The sequence below is a fragment of the Micropterus dolomieu genome, linkage group LG23, assembly GCF_021292245.1.
Source record: "Micropterus dolomieu isolate WLL.071019.BEF.003 ecotype Adirondacks linkage group LG23, ASM2129224v1, whole genome shotgun sequence".
NCBI classification, from domain to species: Eukaryota; Metazoa; Chordata; class Actinopteri; order Centrarchiformes; family Centrarchidae; genus Micropterus; species Micropterus dolomieu.
Genome location: NC_060172.1, coordinates 35157913 through 35175874, shown reverse-complemented (window position 1 = coordinate 35175874; position 17962 = coordinate 35157913). Strand labels below are relative to the sequence as shown.

Genomic DNA, 17962 nt, shown 5'->3' with positions numbered 1-17962 from the left:
CTTACTAGCTTTAGACGTAGGCCTAACCTTTAGAGGAGCAGTAATATTTAGTGACGACAAGCAGATATGATTGAAGTGATCGACCAGATTGTTGGTGTTGGAATCAGACAGGTGTTGGCTTTGGCTCTGAAAGAATGCGCAACACTTTGTTCATTAAAGATGCGAGAACACACGGAGCTTGGTGAGGCGGCATGAGTAACAGGCGAATCGCAGCTAAAAACAATACATCTGTGGTCAGATATGGTCATGTCCACTAATTCCACAGAGGAAATGCTGACACCCAGGGTAAAAACCAAGTCCAGTGTATGACCACGGTTATGTGTTTGCCCTTTGACATGTTGTTTGAAGTTAAAAGAAGTGGCCATATTTAAAAAGTCAGTTGCATTAACATTGTTGGGGTCATCGACATGAATATTAAAATCGCCACAAAGAACAATTCTGTCATAATTTAAAACCAGAGTAGATAAAAATTCAGGAAGTTCTGATAAAAATCCTCCAGGCGGTTTTGGGGGGCGATAAATTATAACAAATATGACAGGTTGCAGCCCTCCAACTTTAAGAGTGAGAACTTCAAAGGAGTTAAATTTATCACAGCGTACTTGATGACATTTAATATTTTTCCTATACACGCTCACTAGCCCACCACTACGACCACTGACCCTCGGTTGACTAAAACAATCATATTGAGGCGGACACAGTTCAGCTAGCTGGCTATAGTCATTCATTTGCCAGCAGGATTCGGTTAAAAACATAAAATCTAGATTTGCAGACAAGATAAAATCATTTAAGACAAAAGTCTTACTTGACAGAGATCTCACATTGAAGAGAGCCATTTTAAATGAGTTTGTTTTTGTTGCTGGAGTTGGTGCAGTTGTCCTAATCCTTATAAGATTATTATGATTTCTGTGTGGGATGTACACATTTCAGTTTACTGGTCTATGCGTGATGATGACAGGAATAGAAGTCTTTGGAACAGCGCTGGGAGCAGACGGCTTTACATGCCAGCAGGTGGAGACAGTTGTTAGTGGCAGTGAGGCAGAGATCTGTTCAGTGAGCGGCGGTGTGTCCAGGTGTGCTGCATGAATGATTACTCATTCATGTAGGCCTAAGTCCTGAGGGGAGGACCGCACCACATGCTGTATGTGAGCAGCTAACATTTCTGAGCCCCGTTTGTTTGGGTGAAGTCCGTCTGTCTTAAAAAGAGACATTCTTTGCCAGAAAATATTACAGTTATCAACATAACACACACGATGAGCCCTGCAGGCAGACTGGAGCCAGTCGTGGAGGCCAAAGAGTCTACTGAAGCAGCCAGCACCGCGACCAACTGTGGGAATGGGACCAGAGTTAAAAACAGACTTTCCACACTGCTTTAAAAAGTTAAAAAGACAGTTAAAATCTGATTTTGTCAGCTTAGACTGCTGAAGAGCTGTGTCATTTGTTCCCACATGGACTATCACTCTTGTGATGGAGGATGGGAGCGATGGCATTAGGTCCTGGAGTTTTTTTTAAATGTCAGCTGTGGTGGCACCGGGGAAGCAGTGAGTGGTAGCGTTAACGAAACGGATGTTTCTGGTTATGGAGTCACCAATTATTAGTGTGGTTGGGGAGAAAACGGAACGAGGAGATGCCGGTTGTGGGGTTCCAGAGCAGGACTGAGCAGAATCTGCTTCAACGCTGCGTGTGGACTGAGGATGGAGTGTGTGAGCTGCCAAGTGTTGTGTTGGAGTAGCAGTAAGATACCTGAGAGAAGGGCTACCCGACGGTGCAGGATAGAGACAGCCTCCGGAGCGTCTGAGCACAGCCTCCTTCAGGATCCTGTGTTGGGAAGCGGAGGTTTTTGACCGGGATGACGGCTGGGCCGCTGGTCTGCCGCTGGGCCTGATCGGTGGCTCAGCTGATCACTGTTTGCCGCCAGTGCAGGAGATGCAGCCAGTGGAGGAGATGCAACAGTGTCGGCAGGCACTGTCCGCTGAAAGAGATCCGTATCAGGGAGACTCGAAGCCGCAGGTGCATCCGCTGGACGGACCAGAATGTCGTTAGACAGGGCTGCATAGCGGCTGGAGAGGCCGATGTGGTAGGAGAGGCAGCCCCATCCGAGCCTCTCTTGCAGCCACGGACCACCACTTCAGCCCAGGTTGACTGATGCTTCGGAGTTGAGCAGGAGGAAAGCCTTGGAAGGGTAGAGGGGTCCCATAGCACGGTGTCCTGGATGTTACCAGTTGCGCTAAGAGAAACAATTTTATTTGGCTTGTACTGAAGCCACATCCATAAAGCCAGTCAGCAGGGAATCTTTCTCTTTGAGTTCCTCTGAAAGTCGTCGGATGTCTTTCATAAGGTCAGCAATCTTTTTGTTCGCTTTCTTAAGGAGTATGCAGTCATCATGGGGCAGAGTTATCTCGGCTAGCATAACGTTTGATGATCGTTACGAGGGGAAAAGGATTTATTTTGACTATGATTACCCTCCCGAGATTTTGAAGAAAAGGAAGGCATATATGGGGATATTGAGAGAGCTCAATCCACTTCCAGACACCACATCCAGCTAAGCTGAAGGTGTTTTTTGACAGCGGTACTTAGGTCTATGAGAGCGCGTCAGAGGCGACTAAAGACCTGAAGAAGAGAGGATTCCCTATGGAAAATGTTAAAGAGCCACACTCTGCAGCGTTGAAGCAGTGGAGATTGACAACGTGGAAGAAGGTTGTCTGCAGCTTTCGGTGTGCTCCACCACCAACATCTGTCGCGGGCAAATGAAACGCTCTAGGGTCTCCACACCATCGCAGGGTAAGTGGCTACCGGCTGGAGCCATATACTTCTATAGAAGTGCCCAGTGTTAATTGTGAAATCATCTGGGACTAACCCCCCAGCATGGACCCTCATCTCTTACACTGGGCTTCAAAAGAAAAGTGTTATTAACCTAATTCTAACTAAATTGGAATTACAGTATATAGGCCTACTTAAGGTGATACACCTGTTTTTTTGAGTTTTCGAGTTTTGCCTACTTACTATGACTACAAGTAATTGTGTTGCATTTTTGTACCTAAAAAGAAAATGCTTTACAATTTAATTTTCGGTCTACTAAGGAATTAAAATTTTATTTCCTAAAAGTGCTTATCCCTATCCTTATACCTGAGAAGAAAATACTCATGTTTCTCAGCTCTTTGCCAATTACAAAGAGATTTAATAATATTATTTATTGAGCCTGATAAGATGGGACTTTATAACGGTTATGGGGAAACCGTATCTTCTTTGATACTGACGAGAGGCCCTCGACGAACGCGAGGATCTCCTCTCCACTTGAGGTTTTATTTGAACTTCGGGCTTGGAAGTCTTTGGTTTGTGTTTTTCTTTTTTGTTGTTCATTGTTCTTGTTTGGGATATCATGGGCAATGTTACACAGGTGTACACAGTTTGAAAAGAGTATATGCATCATCAGGAATATAAGATAGTCACGCTATATGTCAATGGGCTGCAGAATCCGATTAAAAGGAGTAAAATTACCCTGCACCTTACTAAAAATACACTCTGGAGACTGAAGATGAGCATATTAAATGACAAAACAGTACAGAAACAGATCCAACAGGAATTTGAAACATATCTACAAAATAATGATAATAGGGAGGTGTCTCCAAATACTTTATGGGACGCAGCAAAGGCAGTCGTTCGAGGTAAAATTATTGCCATCACGGCTTTTCGGAAAAAGAGAGAAGACTTGTTGAACTTGAAAAATGAAGTCATTAGAAATTTGAAACACTGGGAAAAAAGACCCTCAGACTAGAATAAACAAAATTAAACAGGATATAAATGATAGGAAATTGAAAAACAACTTAAATTTACCAAACAAAGGTATTATGAGACGGAACCCAGGGCGATAAAATTGCTTTCCTGGAGGATACGAAAACAACGGGGAAAGAATACGATTTATAAGATCAGGAACCCCAAGACACAAAAGGTTTGCAGTGAATCGAAGGATATTCAACGTGCTTTTGAACTATATTATATAGACCTATATACACAACCGGCCACGGTGGATACTACAACAATAGAGTCTCTTCTAAGCTCACTAGACCTACCATCTATAGGAGAACAACAAAATAAAGAAATTATGTCTCAGATAACAGCAGAGGAACTGAATAAAGCCATTTCAAGATTGAAATCTAATAAGGCCCCGGGTTCAGATGGATATCCGTCTGAGTGGTATAAAACATTTAAAATTCTAATAACACCTGTTCTGCTTTACTGTTTTAACCATACACTGAGAACAACGAAGCCCCCCGATCACGGAAGGAGGCAGTTATCTCTATAATCCCAGAAGAAGGAAAAGATAAAAAGGAATGCAGCTCATGCAGACTAATATCAGTCTTGAATGTAGACTATAAATTTGCATCAATCCTGTCTAAGAGACTGGAACTTATTGTCCCGGAGCCGGTAGACTTGTATTAAATAGACAGACACAGGATAATTTAAGGAAAACACTACAAGTCATGAGTCATATTACATCAGAAAACATCAGTGCAATGTTGCTCAGCCTAGACGCCGAAAAGGCATTTGACTCGGTGGGTTGGAAGTACTTATACAGAGTACTTGCCAGATTCGGCTTCAAAGACAGCTTTATTAAATGTATTAGAGCGTTATACTTTTCTCCAACAGCCAGGATCAGGATCAATGGACACCTGTCGCAAACTAATTATTTGGAAAGAGGAACACGCTATGGCTATCCCGAGTCTGACCCTATTCGCAGAATCAGAATCAGCTTTATTGCCAGGTATGTGTACACATACGAGGAATTTGAGGATTGTACATCGCTCACGATGTGCTTACTCATACAAAAATACAAAAGCACAATAATAAAAATAAAATCAGACACACTTCAGTGTAGACAACACAAATATACACACTATGAACAAAAACAATATAGACAAAGGATGCTGGAATAAAGAAGTATAAGTATTTTGTGCAGGAGTTATGACTTGAGGTAGGTGGATTTGGTATACAGTATCTACAATATGACAATATAACAGTATGAACAGCACTGAAATAGAGAATGGCGAATGAATAATAAGGGTTAGCCAGTAAACAGGTGGCTGATTAGAGACAGAGATACTGGGTTATTGCACAGGAATTGTTCCTGACACTGTGAGTCAGAAATCAGCTGTTCATCAGAGTGATGGCTTGTGGGAAGAAACTGTTCCTAAGTCTGTTGGTTTTGGCGTACAGTGCTCTGTAGCGCCTACCAGAGGGGAGAAGCTGGAACAGATTGTGTCCGGGGTAAGATGGATGTGCAGTGATGTTTCCTACCCGTTTCCTGACTCTGGAAATGTATAAGTCCTGAATGGAGGGCAGGTTGGCACCGATGATCTTTTCTACAGTCCTGACTGTCCGTCCCTGTCCTTTTCGGTGGCAGATCCAAACCAGACAGTGATGGATGTGCAGAGGACAGACTGGATGATAGCTGTGTAAAAGTGGATCAACAGGTCCTCAGGCAGGTTGAGCTTCCTGAGCTGAAGTACGTCCTCTGCTGGGCCTTCTTGATGATGGTGTCTGTGTTGGGCTCCCACTTCAGTTCCTGGGAAATAGTGGATCCCAGAAACCTGAAGGATTCCACAGCAGACACAGGGCTGTTGAGTATGGTGATGGGGGGCAGAGTGGGGGGGCTCCTCCTGAAGTCCACGATCATCTCCACAGTTTTGAGCGTGTTCAGCTCCAGGTTGTTCTGGCCGCACCAGAGAGCCATTTTTTAGCTTAAACTTTTTTGAAAAATGCACATTTGTTTCTTCTATCTTTAAATTGCATTGCATGTTTTCTTATTGTGCAAATAAACCTTTCTCTTGAAAGGAACGGTGAGCGCATTAAGGAACTGGCCAATATGTCCAGGTAAGGTTATGCAATAAAGTCATTACTGTACTATACATAATGTGTTTTGCAGTAAACTTCTCTATAACCCTGAAGTACAGTAGGGCAAACAGTAGGCATTTTTTTTACACACACTGTCTCATTACTTTCAGAGAGTCATGGAGTTGGAGGCCAATCAAGTCCCACATGAAATGATCTACGTTGACGAGGCTGGCTTTAACTTGGCGAAAAGGCGGCGGCGTGGAAGAAAGATAATTGGCAAAAGGGCCACAGTTAACGTGCCGGGACAGAGAGGAGCCAACATCACCATGTGCGCTGAAATCTCCAACAATGGTCCACTCCTGTATGAATGTGAGATTGGCCCCTACAACACCAACTGCCTTATCCTGTTTTTAGAAGACCTGTTTGAAAGACAGGTGCTAGAGGCAGAAAGGGGACAGGTCACATGGGACAATGTGGCATCCCACCATTCCCATGCAGTCACAGCCTGGTTTGACACCCATCCGAGGATGATGTCCCATTTCCTCGCCCCTTACTCTCTTTCCTCAACCCCATTGAGGAGTTATTCTCAACCTGGAGATGGAGAGTTTATGATCATCGTCCACAGGACCAAATGTCCCTCCTGCATGCAATGGAGTGCATGCCAAGACATCCCAGCTGAACACTGCCAGGGGTGGATAAGGCATGCCAAGAGATTCTTCCCTAGATGCCTTGCTAGAGAAGATATCAGGCGTGATCTACCAAATGCAGAAGGCCGGGCAGATTAGAATATGACTTTTATTTTGTGTGGCATATTCTGCTGGAATATTTGGTATTGTCTCATACTGAAATATAATATATATAAAAAATTTTGTCCTGTTGAAAATGGAGCCTTTACTGCAACAATCCTGTCTTTTTCTTCTCTTTTTTTTATAAACCGTACATTCTATAAAGCTACTCTGAGATGGGTCATTCATCTTTTGTATTGAATTTCTGCAGCAAAGGAAATAAAATGCATGCATTTACTAAACTCACCAAAACAAAAATTTAGAGAGGCTTCAAACGACACTGCAGTGCAAAGCATAATCTATGATCAATACAAATAGTGTCTATTGTTTAAGGAGCAGACCTGATGTATATAAAATAATGCAGTTTCTGTAATTTCACCTAATATTAGTGTTTTCATGACATTGGGCTATGACTGACTAAATGTTCCTGTTGGAAGAGAACATGTGTTAGTGTTTTGGAAGAATTATTTGATTTTGGAACATGTTTGCTGTGTTTTGGGAGATATAGTGTACTTGTCAGTGTATTATTGTATTTTGAAAATTAGTGTTGGAGTTTAGTTTACAATGTGCGATTTTGAGCATGAAGTTAACTGTTTTGCCAGTTGTGTGTTGTTGGTGCGTTAAGAGTTCAGGAAAATTGTTTAAATTATTGAAAAAATTGTCATAGCAATAGTGAAAAACTGTAAGCTATGGTTTAAGGTCTTGAGGAAGTTACACATAGAGAAACAGGCCAGGGAATTGAATTGGATAGCATACGATCCAGAATTTGAACCTGCTGGATTGGACGGGGGCTTTAAACTATGGGTTAGGAGAGGCATCACATCTTTCTGTTCCCTCACCTCAAACAGACAATTTCAGAGTTATGAATTAATTTCAGACAGATTTGGACTGGAAAAGCAGGACTTCCATAGATACCTGCAAGTCAGAGACTATTATAATAAAAAATTATGGGTCAAACAGGAGAAGGAACACAAAAAAAAGACAACAAAAAGTTGGTCTCAAGTTTACATCGAAGTATACAAGCCTCTAAAAATCATTCAGCATTATCCATTAAACAAAAATGGGAGAGGGAATCAGAAACACAAATATAAGAAGAGACCTGGATGGAAATATGTGAGACACAAGCGACCACTGCAAACTCAAGATCTCTGACAGAGTTTGGCTAGAAGAATGTTGTGAGATTTTTTATAACTCCTAAAATATCATCACTGCAAACAGGCACACTGAGCCGAGGCTTCTGTTGGAGACAATGTGTAACTTCTATGGCTAATCACTTTCATGTTTTTTGGGCCTGCCCGAAAATCCAATCATTCTGGAGAGTTGGCTTGCGAGATAAATAAAATAATTGGTGTGGATTTAGATTTCTCTTTTGTTACTTTATACATTGGTAAAATGCCGGAAAAGTCCTACAGAAGGATCAATACTTATTGAAGATACTCTTTGTAAGTTGTAGGAAAGCTATAAATAGGAAATGGTTGGAACTAGACCCTCCAACATTGGACCACTGGCATGGGATCATCCAAGAAATCTACTGTACAGGTATTAAGGCTTCAGTTGGAGAAGAGTACTGAACGCTGGGAAAAATGGATTGTGTATGCACCTTAAGTAATGTGACATTATACTATGATGTATGTGTAAAAGAATACTTTTACACTGTAACACCCATGATGACCTCATGTTCTTTGTACATGTAAATAAATAAATAAATAAACAGTTAAAAAAAAGTTGTTTTGTTGTCCAGTTAAATGAATTGTAGGTAGAATATTGTAAATGTGGCAATTCATTGTTTTTTATAATAAAGTTATTTATCTACATAAAAATCTTGATCTCATACATGACCTTTGACCCTTTGGAAGTTAATGTATGCCCTTGCAGTGTCTGCAAAATAATAAGGGGTCATGCAAAGGCAAAAGGCATTAACTTCCATTTGATTGCTCGCTTGGTAGCTGATCCCTAAATATATCCCTATATATAATATAACATATAATGGCCTGTATGAATTACATAACTGCTCCCCAAAGTTTCCAATTATGCTTTGAGAGACAAAGAGACATGGTTTTGGTTGTTTGGATGGACTGGATGTAGGCAGTAGGGTAATGAGAAAGGGGGTGAGGGGTGGGGGAAAGATGTGAAGGGGGTGAGAGAGGTGAGAGACTTTGTCATAGTGATTTTTGTCATCTGGCTGAAGAAATGCTCAGTAAGGGGAAGTTCCCCCCTGCTGCTGCGCTCAGCTAATTAAAAATCACACTGTACACATGCCTGCACACACACACACACACACACGCAGCCCCAGTGAGTTCCACAGGATCACATCATGCATCTGCTGTGAGAGAATCCTCCACTGGCATTTTTAAAATAATACTATAATAATTCTATTCATAGTTTTCACGTGACGTCACATTCCAAGGAAAACGCTCCCTTGGAGGGCAAAAAAGACGTTATTTTCCGCTGCCTGCCAACCAATATGCAAGTGATACACTGTTACTTTGAGTTGCTGAAAATGCTGGATGGTTGTTGTGGTTTCGGATGCAATAACTGAGGAGGAGACAAGCCTAGGCTGTGTTAGGTGAGGAATTCCCCAGAAGGTAAAAGTAAACATTACTGCAGTCGAGCGGCGGCAGGGACCTGGCGGTTTTTAACGGTAGAAATGTGGCAGTGGATGCTGTAACGTTATATTGATCAGATATGCCCAACACTTGCAGTTTGTGTTCATATCTTTCTTTTTCTTAAGTTCAAATGTGATCCAAATAAAATTTGAAAGCTTTTGCAGCATCTTTATGGGGGAGCCTATGTTGGACTGTTGTTTTGCCCTCCAGATCACCGCGCATGTCACGTGATTGAAAATTATGAATAGTTGTATGTAAACTAAGAACTTCTATAGTAGTATAGTTCAAACTCAGGAGCACAATAACTTTCTGCTAACAATAGCAACTCATTTGGGTTAAAGATGGATTTGATCACTTGATACTTTCTGGGTATTAAAAAAACAGACAACAGAAAAACAAACAGAAGCTGAATCACTGATCACTCCACAGACTTTATGTTGAAACCTTATGTGTGTTAAGCTGTCTTTAACATATTTAGATTTTGTAGTGAAAAACAAATAAAAACACACTTGGTCTTGTTCAAGTCCAGGACATGTACTGTCTCTTAGGGGCAACTGTGCATATCAGTGTCCTTCGATAGTCCTCTGAAGTGTTGAGCAAGAAACTGAACCACAAACTGCTGAGTGTGTGTATGAATGTTATCCTGCGTACAGGGTCACTTGGGGGCTGGAGCCAATCCCAGCTGACGGCGAAAAGGCGCCCGATGTCACACCCTGGACAGGACGCCAGTCCATCGCACGGCCACACATAGATGAACAACCACTCACGCTCACACTCACACCTAAGGACAATTTAGGGTCACCAATCAACCTAGACTGCATGTCTTTGGATGGTGGGAGGAAACCGGAGCACCCGGTGAGAACCCACGCAGACATGGGGAGAACGTGCAAACTCTACACGGAAAGGACAGGGCAACCAGGGTTTGAACCCGCAACCTTCTTGCTGTGAGGCCACAGTGCTAGCCACCGGATCACCGTGCCACAGTACACCTGTTCAATTTCTAGTTAACACAAATAGCTAATCAGCCAATCACTTGACAGCAACTCAATGGATTTAGGCATGTAGACGTGGTCAAGACAACTTGCTGAAGTTCAGGGCATGAGAATGGGGAAGAAAGGGGATTTAAGTGACTTTGAAAGTGACATAGTTTTTCAAAAACTCCTGATCTACTGGAATTTTATACACACAAGGGTTTACAGAGAATGGCCCGAAATAGAGAAAATATCCAGTGAGCGGCAGTTGTACTGTAACCAGAAATACTCTGCTCTGGCATTTATCATTCTTCCAGCCTAATTCTTGTCTCATTTGTAAACAGTAAATTCATCAAATTCAGTCCCCCATATTGCTATTTTCCAAGCTCATTTACTGTAGTTGTCATAGCTGTTAAGTACACCAGCAAGAGGATGAGGCAGCGCAAGACTGGTGGCTGCCTATCTGCTATCTCCACACTTCAGGTAGTTGCTGCTCCTCTGCAGACTTTTGTTGGCCAATCAGAAGAAAATGGGCTTTTACAGCTTTAAAACAGAGTGTTCAGACAGAGGGTGAATAGAGGGATTGCAGCAATGGACAGTGTGAGAAAACATGTGTCTGGCAGTATGGGAATCTGAGCAAATTGCTTGCGAGCATGCATTAAGGCCCAAAGTGAACCTGGAGTTATACAAAGATGAGATGGCATCAGAGAGAGTGAAGGGGGGGAGTGAAGTCCATGGTCACTCTAGTCAACAACAAATCTAAATCTATCTGAGTCTCTTGACTGTCAAAGTCACCTATGAGACACACTGCAGAAGCGGAAAGACGTGACGAGAAGGAAAGAGAGGGATGAAGGGGAGGGGGAGGGGGGCTGTCAGAGATTTGAGGCAAGAGTGCTGTAAGATGTCACATTCTAACCTCCGGCGCTGGAGACTTCTGTCATCTCCACACTGGACAAATTATTTGGCCTGCCACTGGTAATCTCCTCTATATGTAGAGACCAGGGGACAGATTAACTCAGAATTTTATGATTCTGGCCTAGGAAGGACACTGTATTGCCTTCATGTTCAAGGTGACAAGAGCAGGCAGTTGTTGGATGATCATAGCTTTCAGCACAGAATGCCTTCATACATAGGAAGCCAAAAGCAAAATCCAAAGAACGCAAGATGAAACCATAATCCACAAGTTGGCCATGCTGACAGAAACAGAAGGCAGAGACGAACACATGTTAAAGCGCAGCCACAAGCTATGAGCAAAAACGACAATGATCCAACACAGACTGAACAGAACACAGGCATTAAGTAGTGAGGCAAACGAGCGGGGCGGGAACATAAAACAGGTGGATCACATCAAGGAGAACAGAACAGGAATCAAAGCTAGACACCACCAGGCACAGAAGATTACAAAATAAAACCGGAAGTAAAGTAAAGTGGTGGAACACACCAGGACAGATCTACCAAAGTAAAACACAAAATATGGAAAGACTGCAAAACCAGGGCATGGACTGAGTACGGACCAAACAGGAAACAGGACTACACTAAAATATGGAGACATAGGGCTAAGGACTCAAACAGGTACAAAACATGCAGATAAACATTGAATAAACTAAGCTACAACCCTTAAGACAAGATCAAATAATGAAACAAAGAAATACACAGACCAGGAATAACATTAACATGAACTAAAGCACAGAACTAAGAACTGAGGCAAAGAACTAAAATGCAGGACTAAGACCCAAGACATAAATAAATAGGGACAAGGACCTAGAGAAACAGAGACAAATAAAGAGACACTTGAAACAATGGCAAAACCAGAAACACAGGGAAAAATACAAAACAAACATAACCCAAAACTAAACTCACAACACAGAGGAGGCGGTGTGTGTGTGGATAACCTGCATGTATTGGATTGCACTACATCGCCGGTCGATGAAGGAATAAAGGTCCAGATGGCTCTTCTGAATGTCTGGTTATTGTCTAACAAGACATTTGTTCTTTGCAAATTTTTTAACCGAGACGTGGATGCATGAGGGTGATGTAATGCCACTGATGGAACTTCTGATAGAACTTCTGATGGAATTTTATGTCCCCCTGACATCAGCTTTTTCAGCACTCCGAGACTTTCTGGAAGATGATAAGCTTTTTAAATGTCATTGAGTCTTTTAGTTTCACGCAATTTGTGTCTGAACCCACACATCATCGTGGACATACATTAGATTTAGTTTTAAGCTATGGCTTGTCTGTGTCATTTAATAATATCAGTGTTTCACCAATTTCAGATCACTCGCTGATATTATTTGACAATTCATTTAGTATGGGGAAAATGGTGCAGAAGACAAGATTATCTCGATATATTAGCAATAGTGCCCTATATATAGTGGACTATATAGTGAGCTTGCCATTTTGTAGTGCTGTCCGAACGCATAGTGATAATTATTATACCCTATATAGTCCACTCATTGTATCCCAGAATGCATTTTGAAAAGTAGTGTAAAACCGATGGTCATTAACCAAGCCATATATACCATCATGCACTGCGCTGAAAAAAACTGATTGTCCAACGGCAATGACGTAATTAATGGCGCCGAAATAACGATTGGAGTAGTGTCCGAAACTGTTGTTTTAATAATGCGAATGAGCTCCCTACATAGTGCTCTACATACAACTCCCTACATACTCGGCTGCGGCTGTGGCTCAGGAGGTAGAGCGGGTTGGCTGTTAATCGGAAGGTCGGCGGTCGAAGTGTCCTTGGGCAAGATACTGAACCCCCCGGCTATTCCGCCAGTGTGAGTGTGAATGTTAGTTTCCGTTTGAAACTAACCGTTTGAGCTCTTAGGCTCAGTGTATGAATGTGTGTGACTGCAGATGTAGTGTAAAAGCGCTTTGAGTGGTCGAAAAGACTAGAAAGGCGCTATACAAGTACGGAGCATTTACATAGGGGGTGGGGGGTAGTGAATGAGTGGGGATTTCGGACACAGCCTGAGACTCTTCAGCTGATCCACAATGCTGCAGTAAAATCCAGAATAGAATTTAAAATCATTCTTCTTACCTACAAAGCTCTTAATGGTCAGGCACCATCTTATCTTAAAGAGCTCATAGTACCTTACTTGCAGGTGTTTCTGGCTCTGGAGCTGTGGAGTCTGGATCTGTGGTTGCGGTTCACCTGCAGTGTTCCTGCTCGACACCCTCTGCTACAATTATTGTTACTAGTCCTATTATTATTATTGTTATTATAATAATTAACATTGCGATTATTATTATTAACACTACTAAACATATCTGCACCATTATTCATTCAGTCTATAGTAACATCACCTTTACTGTCTGTATCTGTGTGTGTATATTGTGTAGGCTGCCTCCCTCCCCCCTCTCTCTCCTTCCATCCCAACCGGTCGAGGCAGATGGCCGCCCACCCTGACGATGGTTCTGCTCGAGGTTTCTGCCTCTTAAAAGCAAGTTTTTCCTTGCCTCTGTCGCCTAGTGCTGCTCTTGGTGGAAACTGTTAGGTTTCTGTAAATATCATCACAGAGTACGGTCTAGACCTGCTCAGAAATAACTGTTGTTGTGATTTGGCGCTATATAAATAAAATAAAATTGAATTGAATTGAACAGACAATTTTAATGGTGCACTCCAGGATTTGTTGGAGTGGGTGGCTCCAGCTAAGACACGGAAGTGTCCTCCAAAAAATCATACACCTTGGCTAAGTGAGGAGTTACTGACTCTCAGAAAGAGCTGCAGAAAAGTTGAACGATTGATTTTATGATGTATTTTTATGAGAGAGTTGAGGAGATCCAAACTACGATACCCCAGTCAAATGTTGGGGGATTAGACTGCGCTACCACAGATCAATTTTCTACAGGACAGGGCCATTCTGAGTTTGAGCCGATTTCTTTGGCTGAGTTAACTAAAATTGTTGTGACTGCAAGAGGTACCATTTGCTCTCTGGGTCCCTTACCTGCCTGGCTGGGTTGTTAAAGAACTATGGCCAACATTAGGATTGTATGTTTTAGCTGTTTTAAAGCTTTCGCTCTCCACAGGATTTTTTCCGGCTTGCTTCATATCGGCAGTGGTTAAATCATTACTGAAGAAACCAAATCTGGATACAAACTCGTTGGAAAATTACAGAGATGTTTCTAATTTGGCCTTCTTATCTAAAGTCTTTGAGAAAGTGGTCTCAAATCAGCTTTTAAAACATCTGTCATCTAATAATCTTTTTGAGCCGCTGTAGTCTGCTTTTCGAGCAAAACATTCTACTGAAACGACACTCACAAAGGTGGTAAATGATATGTTACTGGCTGCTGACTCAGACTTAACATCTTTCCTTTTGTTGTTGGATCTTAGCGCGGCTTTTGATACTGTGGACCACTGTATTCTTTTGGACAGAATCGAGAAATACTTTGGCATCTCTGGCCCTGGCCAAAGGGCCAACCACTTAAGTGTGCTTAAGTGGTTGAGATCTTACCTTTCAGAAAGACAACACATTTTCCAACCCTTCACCACTTCACCACGGGGTTCCATAGTTGTTGGTCCACTGCTGTTTTCGTTATACTTAAGCGCCATTGGGTCAGATCATCCGTTATTTTGGGATTGCTTTTCATTGCTATGCTGATAATTTACAAATATATATGCCAGTTATTGCAGGAAATGCATCTGATTTGGTTAAGTTATTGACTTGCTTGGCTGCTGTGAGGAGCTGGTTATCAGCAAATTTATTGCTACTCAACTCAGCAAAAACTGAGATGATAGCTATTGGACCAGCTGGATTAGGTCATTTGTATGACAATTTTACTCTATACTTTGATGTTTTGGTCATTCATTGCAAGGAGAGAGTAAAGAATGTTGGGGTCGTTTTGATTGATCACTTTCATTTGATTTGCATATTAAAGAGAAAGTAGCCTTCTTTCATCTCCGAAGAATCGCAAATATTAGATCAATATCGGCACTTAAAGATGCTGAGACCCTTATCCATGCCTTTGTTACATCTAGGCTGGACTATTGTAATGTACTGTTCTCTGGGCTGCCTAAGAAAAGTTTGCGAGGTTTGCAGATGGTACAGAATTCTGCTGCACGTATTCTGACTGGATCATCTCTATTGAGATTTTTTAATCAAAGATAAAGACCTACTTATTCACTATTGTGTATGAGTCCTAAATGTTCATTTATCTTTGATGTCTTTGTATAGTGGTATTTACTTTTCAGTGTTTCAGTGTAAATTTTATTGTACTGTTTGTATTTAATTGTATTGTTTTTGAAAAGCACTTTGATTGAAAGCGCTCTATAAATAAATTTATTATAATTAATCTAATTGTTGCTCCATCAGATTTATTCAGCTGCATTTCATTTGTGGCAGAAGCAAGGACAAGTTTTCAACTAGGCTATGCAGGCAGCGCCATGAGATAGAACATGCTGTTTTTGCCATGCCCTGTCGAACTCACTCCCATAATGCAGCTAATGAAAGCTCCCATCACCCCATGGACAACTGAATTAATTGTGATGTCATAGCCCTGTGCAGTTGCGATGGCTGAGTGTAAGGCTGGGATATGCTCACATCTCTGATGCATGCTTACTAACACGGGTATGTGTTAGTAAGCATGCAGTGGAAACCAAGGAGAAGCCCGTTCATTTTCTATAGACACACATTTCACAGTGGATCTACTCATGATGTGTTTTGTCAACAAAGTAAACAAGTGTGGTAAAATGTGTAGAGCTGATTAAGAGATTTATTTCCTTTGCACCACAGTAAAAATATGTAATATATATTTACATATATAGTTGGACTGAGCACAACAGAGAGAGAGAGAGAAACAGAAGAACAGTGAGGAAGAGAGATTGTATGCTTCCTCTGGAACAGTGACATCAGATGTAAAGATCAAGGAAGAGTGAAATGGTAAACACTGAGAAGGTACGTTTGACAGCCAGAAGTTGTTTTCCTGCAATGATATGCTAGTGGTGCAACTCTAGGCTGAGCATCAGTGTAACATGACAGATATGAGGCTTTGTTCTGTGGTTTCCAGCTAGCTGTTACTATCCATTCTTACAAAGCCACTGCAGGAACAAAGTCTCTAGAGGCTGCACGTTTGAGATAGGATTCCTTAAAACAAATTCTTACCGGGCAAATCAGTCCAAGATGACTGTCAAATAAGTCTACTGTGGATTTTTTTTGCTAGCTTCTGACTTGAGAACCAAAGACAAAAATAGTGTCCTTGACATTCATTCATTCCTTCAGAAGGCACAACGCTGAGTGTCGGCATTAACTCAGTTAACAGTTGTAACAATTAGAGCAGCAGGCACAATGACGATAAATACTAAAATAATTATGTTCAACAGCCAGCTTGATATTGGCTTTCTTGATAACACACACGCGAGCACACACACTGATATGCTAATTGTCTTCAGCATAAAATCAGTGATCAGCTGGAGCTGCACTGAACTTACCCAAGGAAGGTGTGACGAGAGGAGAAGCAGGCATCCCGGCATCCAGCGAGAACAAATTCCAACAGGAGAGGAGAGAGTATAAAGAAAATGTCCAGACTCTGTAACTACAATAACTACAGTGTGACCAAGCGGAGTGAAGAGTGCCGCACGTCTCCAGAACGGCGAGCAGCATACAGCGTCAGCATCCTCATTCATCCATGCACAGAAGCATCCTGCTTTACTGATCACCAGCAAAGCGACTTCTCCTTGTCCTCACCCTTAGCTCGTGTGCGGGCTGTTTTGTTGCTGTACACGAGTGCACAGGCAGTCTCTTCATGTCCACTCTGCGCTGTAGTCCACTGCTTAGAAATCAAATGAGCTTGCAGCAGCCGCTAAGAGGGGGACCTCTACGGAAATGTGGACGGATACTGTATAGGCTGTTAGGCTACATGATACAGTACTTCTGCGTCCAGGTACAAACATGACATTGTACTGCCCCTTTTTATCTTATGACTATTATACAAATACGAGACATTAATATCTATAGGTCAAAAAGGAGTCCCTCCAGTATCTATAATGTTATATAAACCACTATGGAATATTTTCCTTTAGACTTAATGCATTCCACAAACTACAAATATAGAATGAATCAATAGGCTACATGTAAATACAGAAATATAAATGATCACTGTTTATTAAGTCTCTGCAGTAGGCTAATAATGATCTATAGGAATAGCAATAGATCTGAAAGGAAAATGAAATGACAAAGGTATAATGCCCTTTGAGGTGTCCATTATCAGGAATTATTAAATTAATAAATACACAAATATAATTGTGAATGGAGGCTTTTACTGTGTCCCTGTTCCTATGGTTACTCATTTTAGATACAGGCTGATGCTATGTAGCAGCGCATTAATGTAGACAGCGCAGACTAGTGAACAGTCAACAGGCAGACACTGGAACTACTAGACTAGTAGATGTCCATTATGAAGGTGATGGAGGAATTGCATATATATATAGTAATGAACAATGACACCCAATTTAAATCTTAATCATTACCTAAACCTAAACTCTCAATTCCCTCAAGAAGATTATGGTCCTTTAACAAAAAATTAGTATCGCAGTTCATTCCAATTTGAGTAGGCCTATACTTTAGTATGAACAGAGTGGAGCATGACACAGAGTGCAGTCAGCACTACATGGTGCAAACACAAAGGGTGGTGACATGGCTTTGTTTAAGGCCAATCATATTAACCCTTTTTCTCACCAAAGGCATTGGACTCTGTAATGAAGCTGTGACAGTGTTGTGATGGAAGAAAACAGTGTGAGCTTTTCCACCAAAACAATTCTCTAAAAGGA

At 41.6% G+C, this 17962-nt stretch overlaps 1 protein-coding gene across 4 annotated transcripts in view; it reads right to left on the bottom strand.

Annotated features, from left to right (window-relative positions):
- Nucleotides 1–17962, bottom strand: part of LOC123963240 (protein enabled homolog) — a 53521-nt gene that overhangs the window by 5234 nt on the left and 30325 nt on the right. For 2 of the 4 annotated variants that reach the window (XM_046039934.1, XM_046039935.1), the window contains exon 1: nt 16625–16977. The exons of 1 other annotated variant lie outside the window; for it this stretch is intronic. In XM_046039934.1, coding sequence (XP_045895890.1) covers nt 16625–16819 — 195 coding nt within the window. In that variant the 5' untranslated portion in view covers nt 16820–16977. Of the gene's footprint in view, nt 1–12083; nt 12212–16624; nt 16978–17962 lie in introns of those variants that run through there. One more of the 4 variants, XM_046039936.1, reaches the window with a different exon arrangement.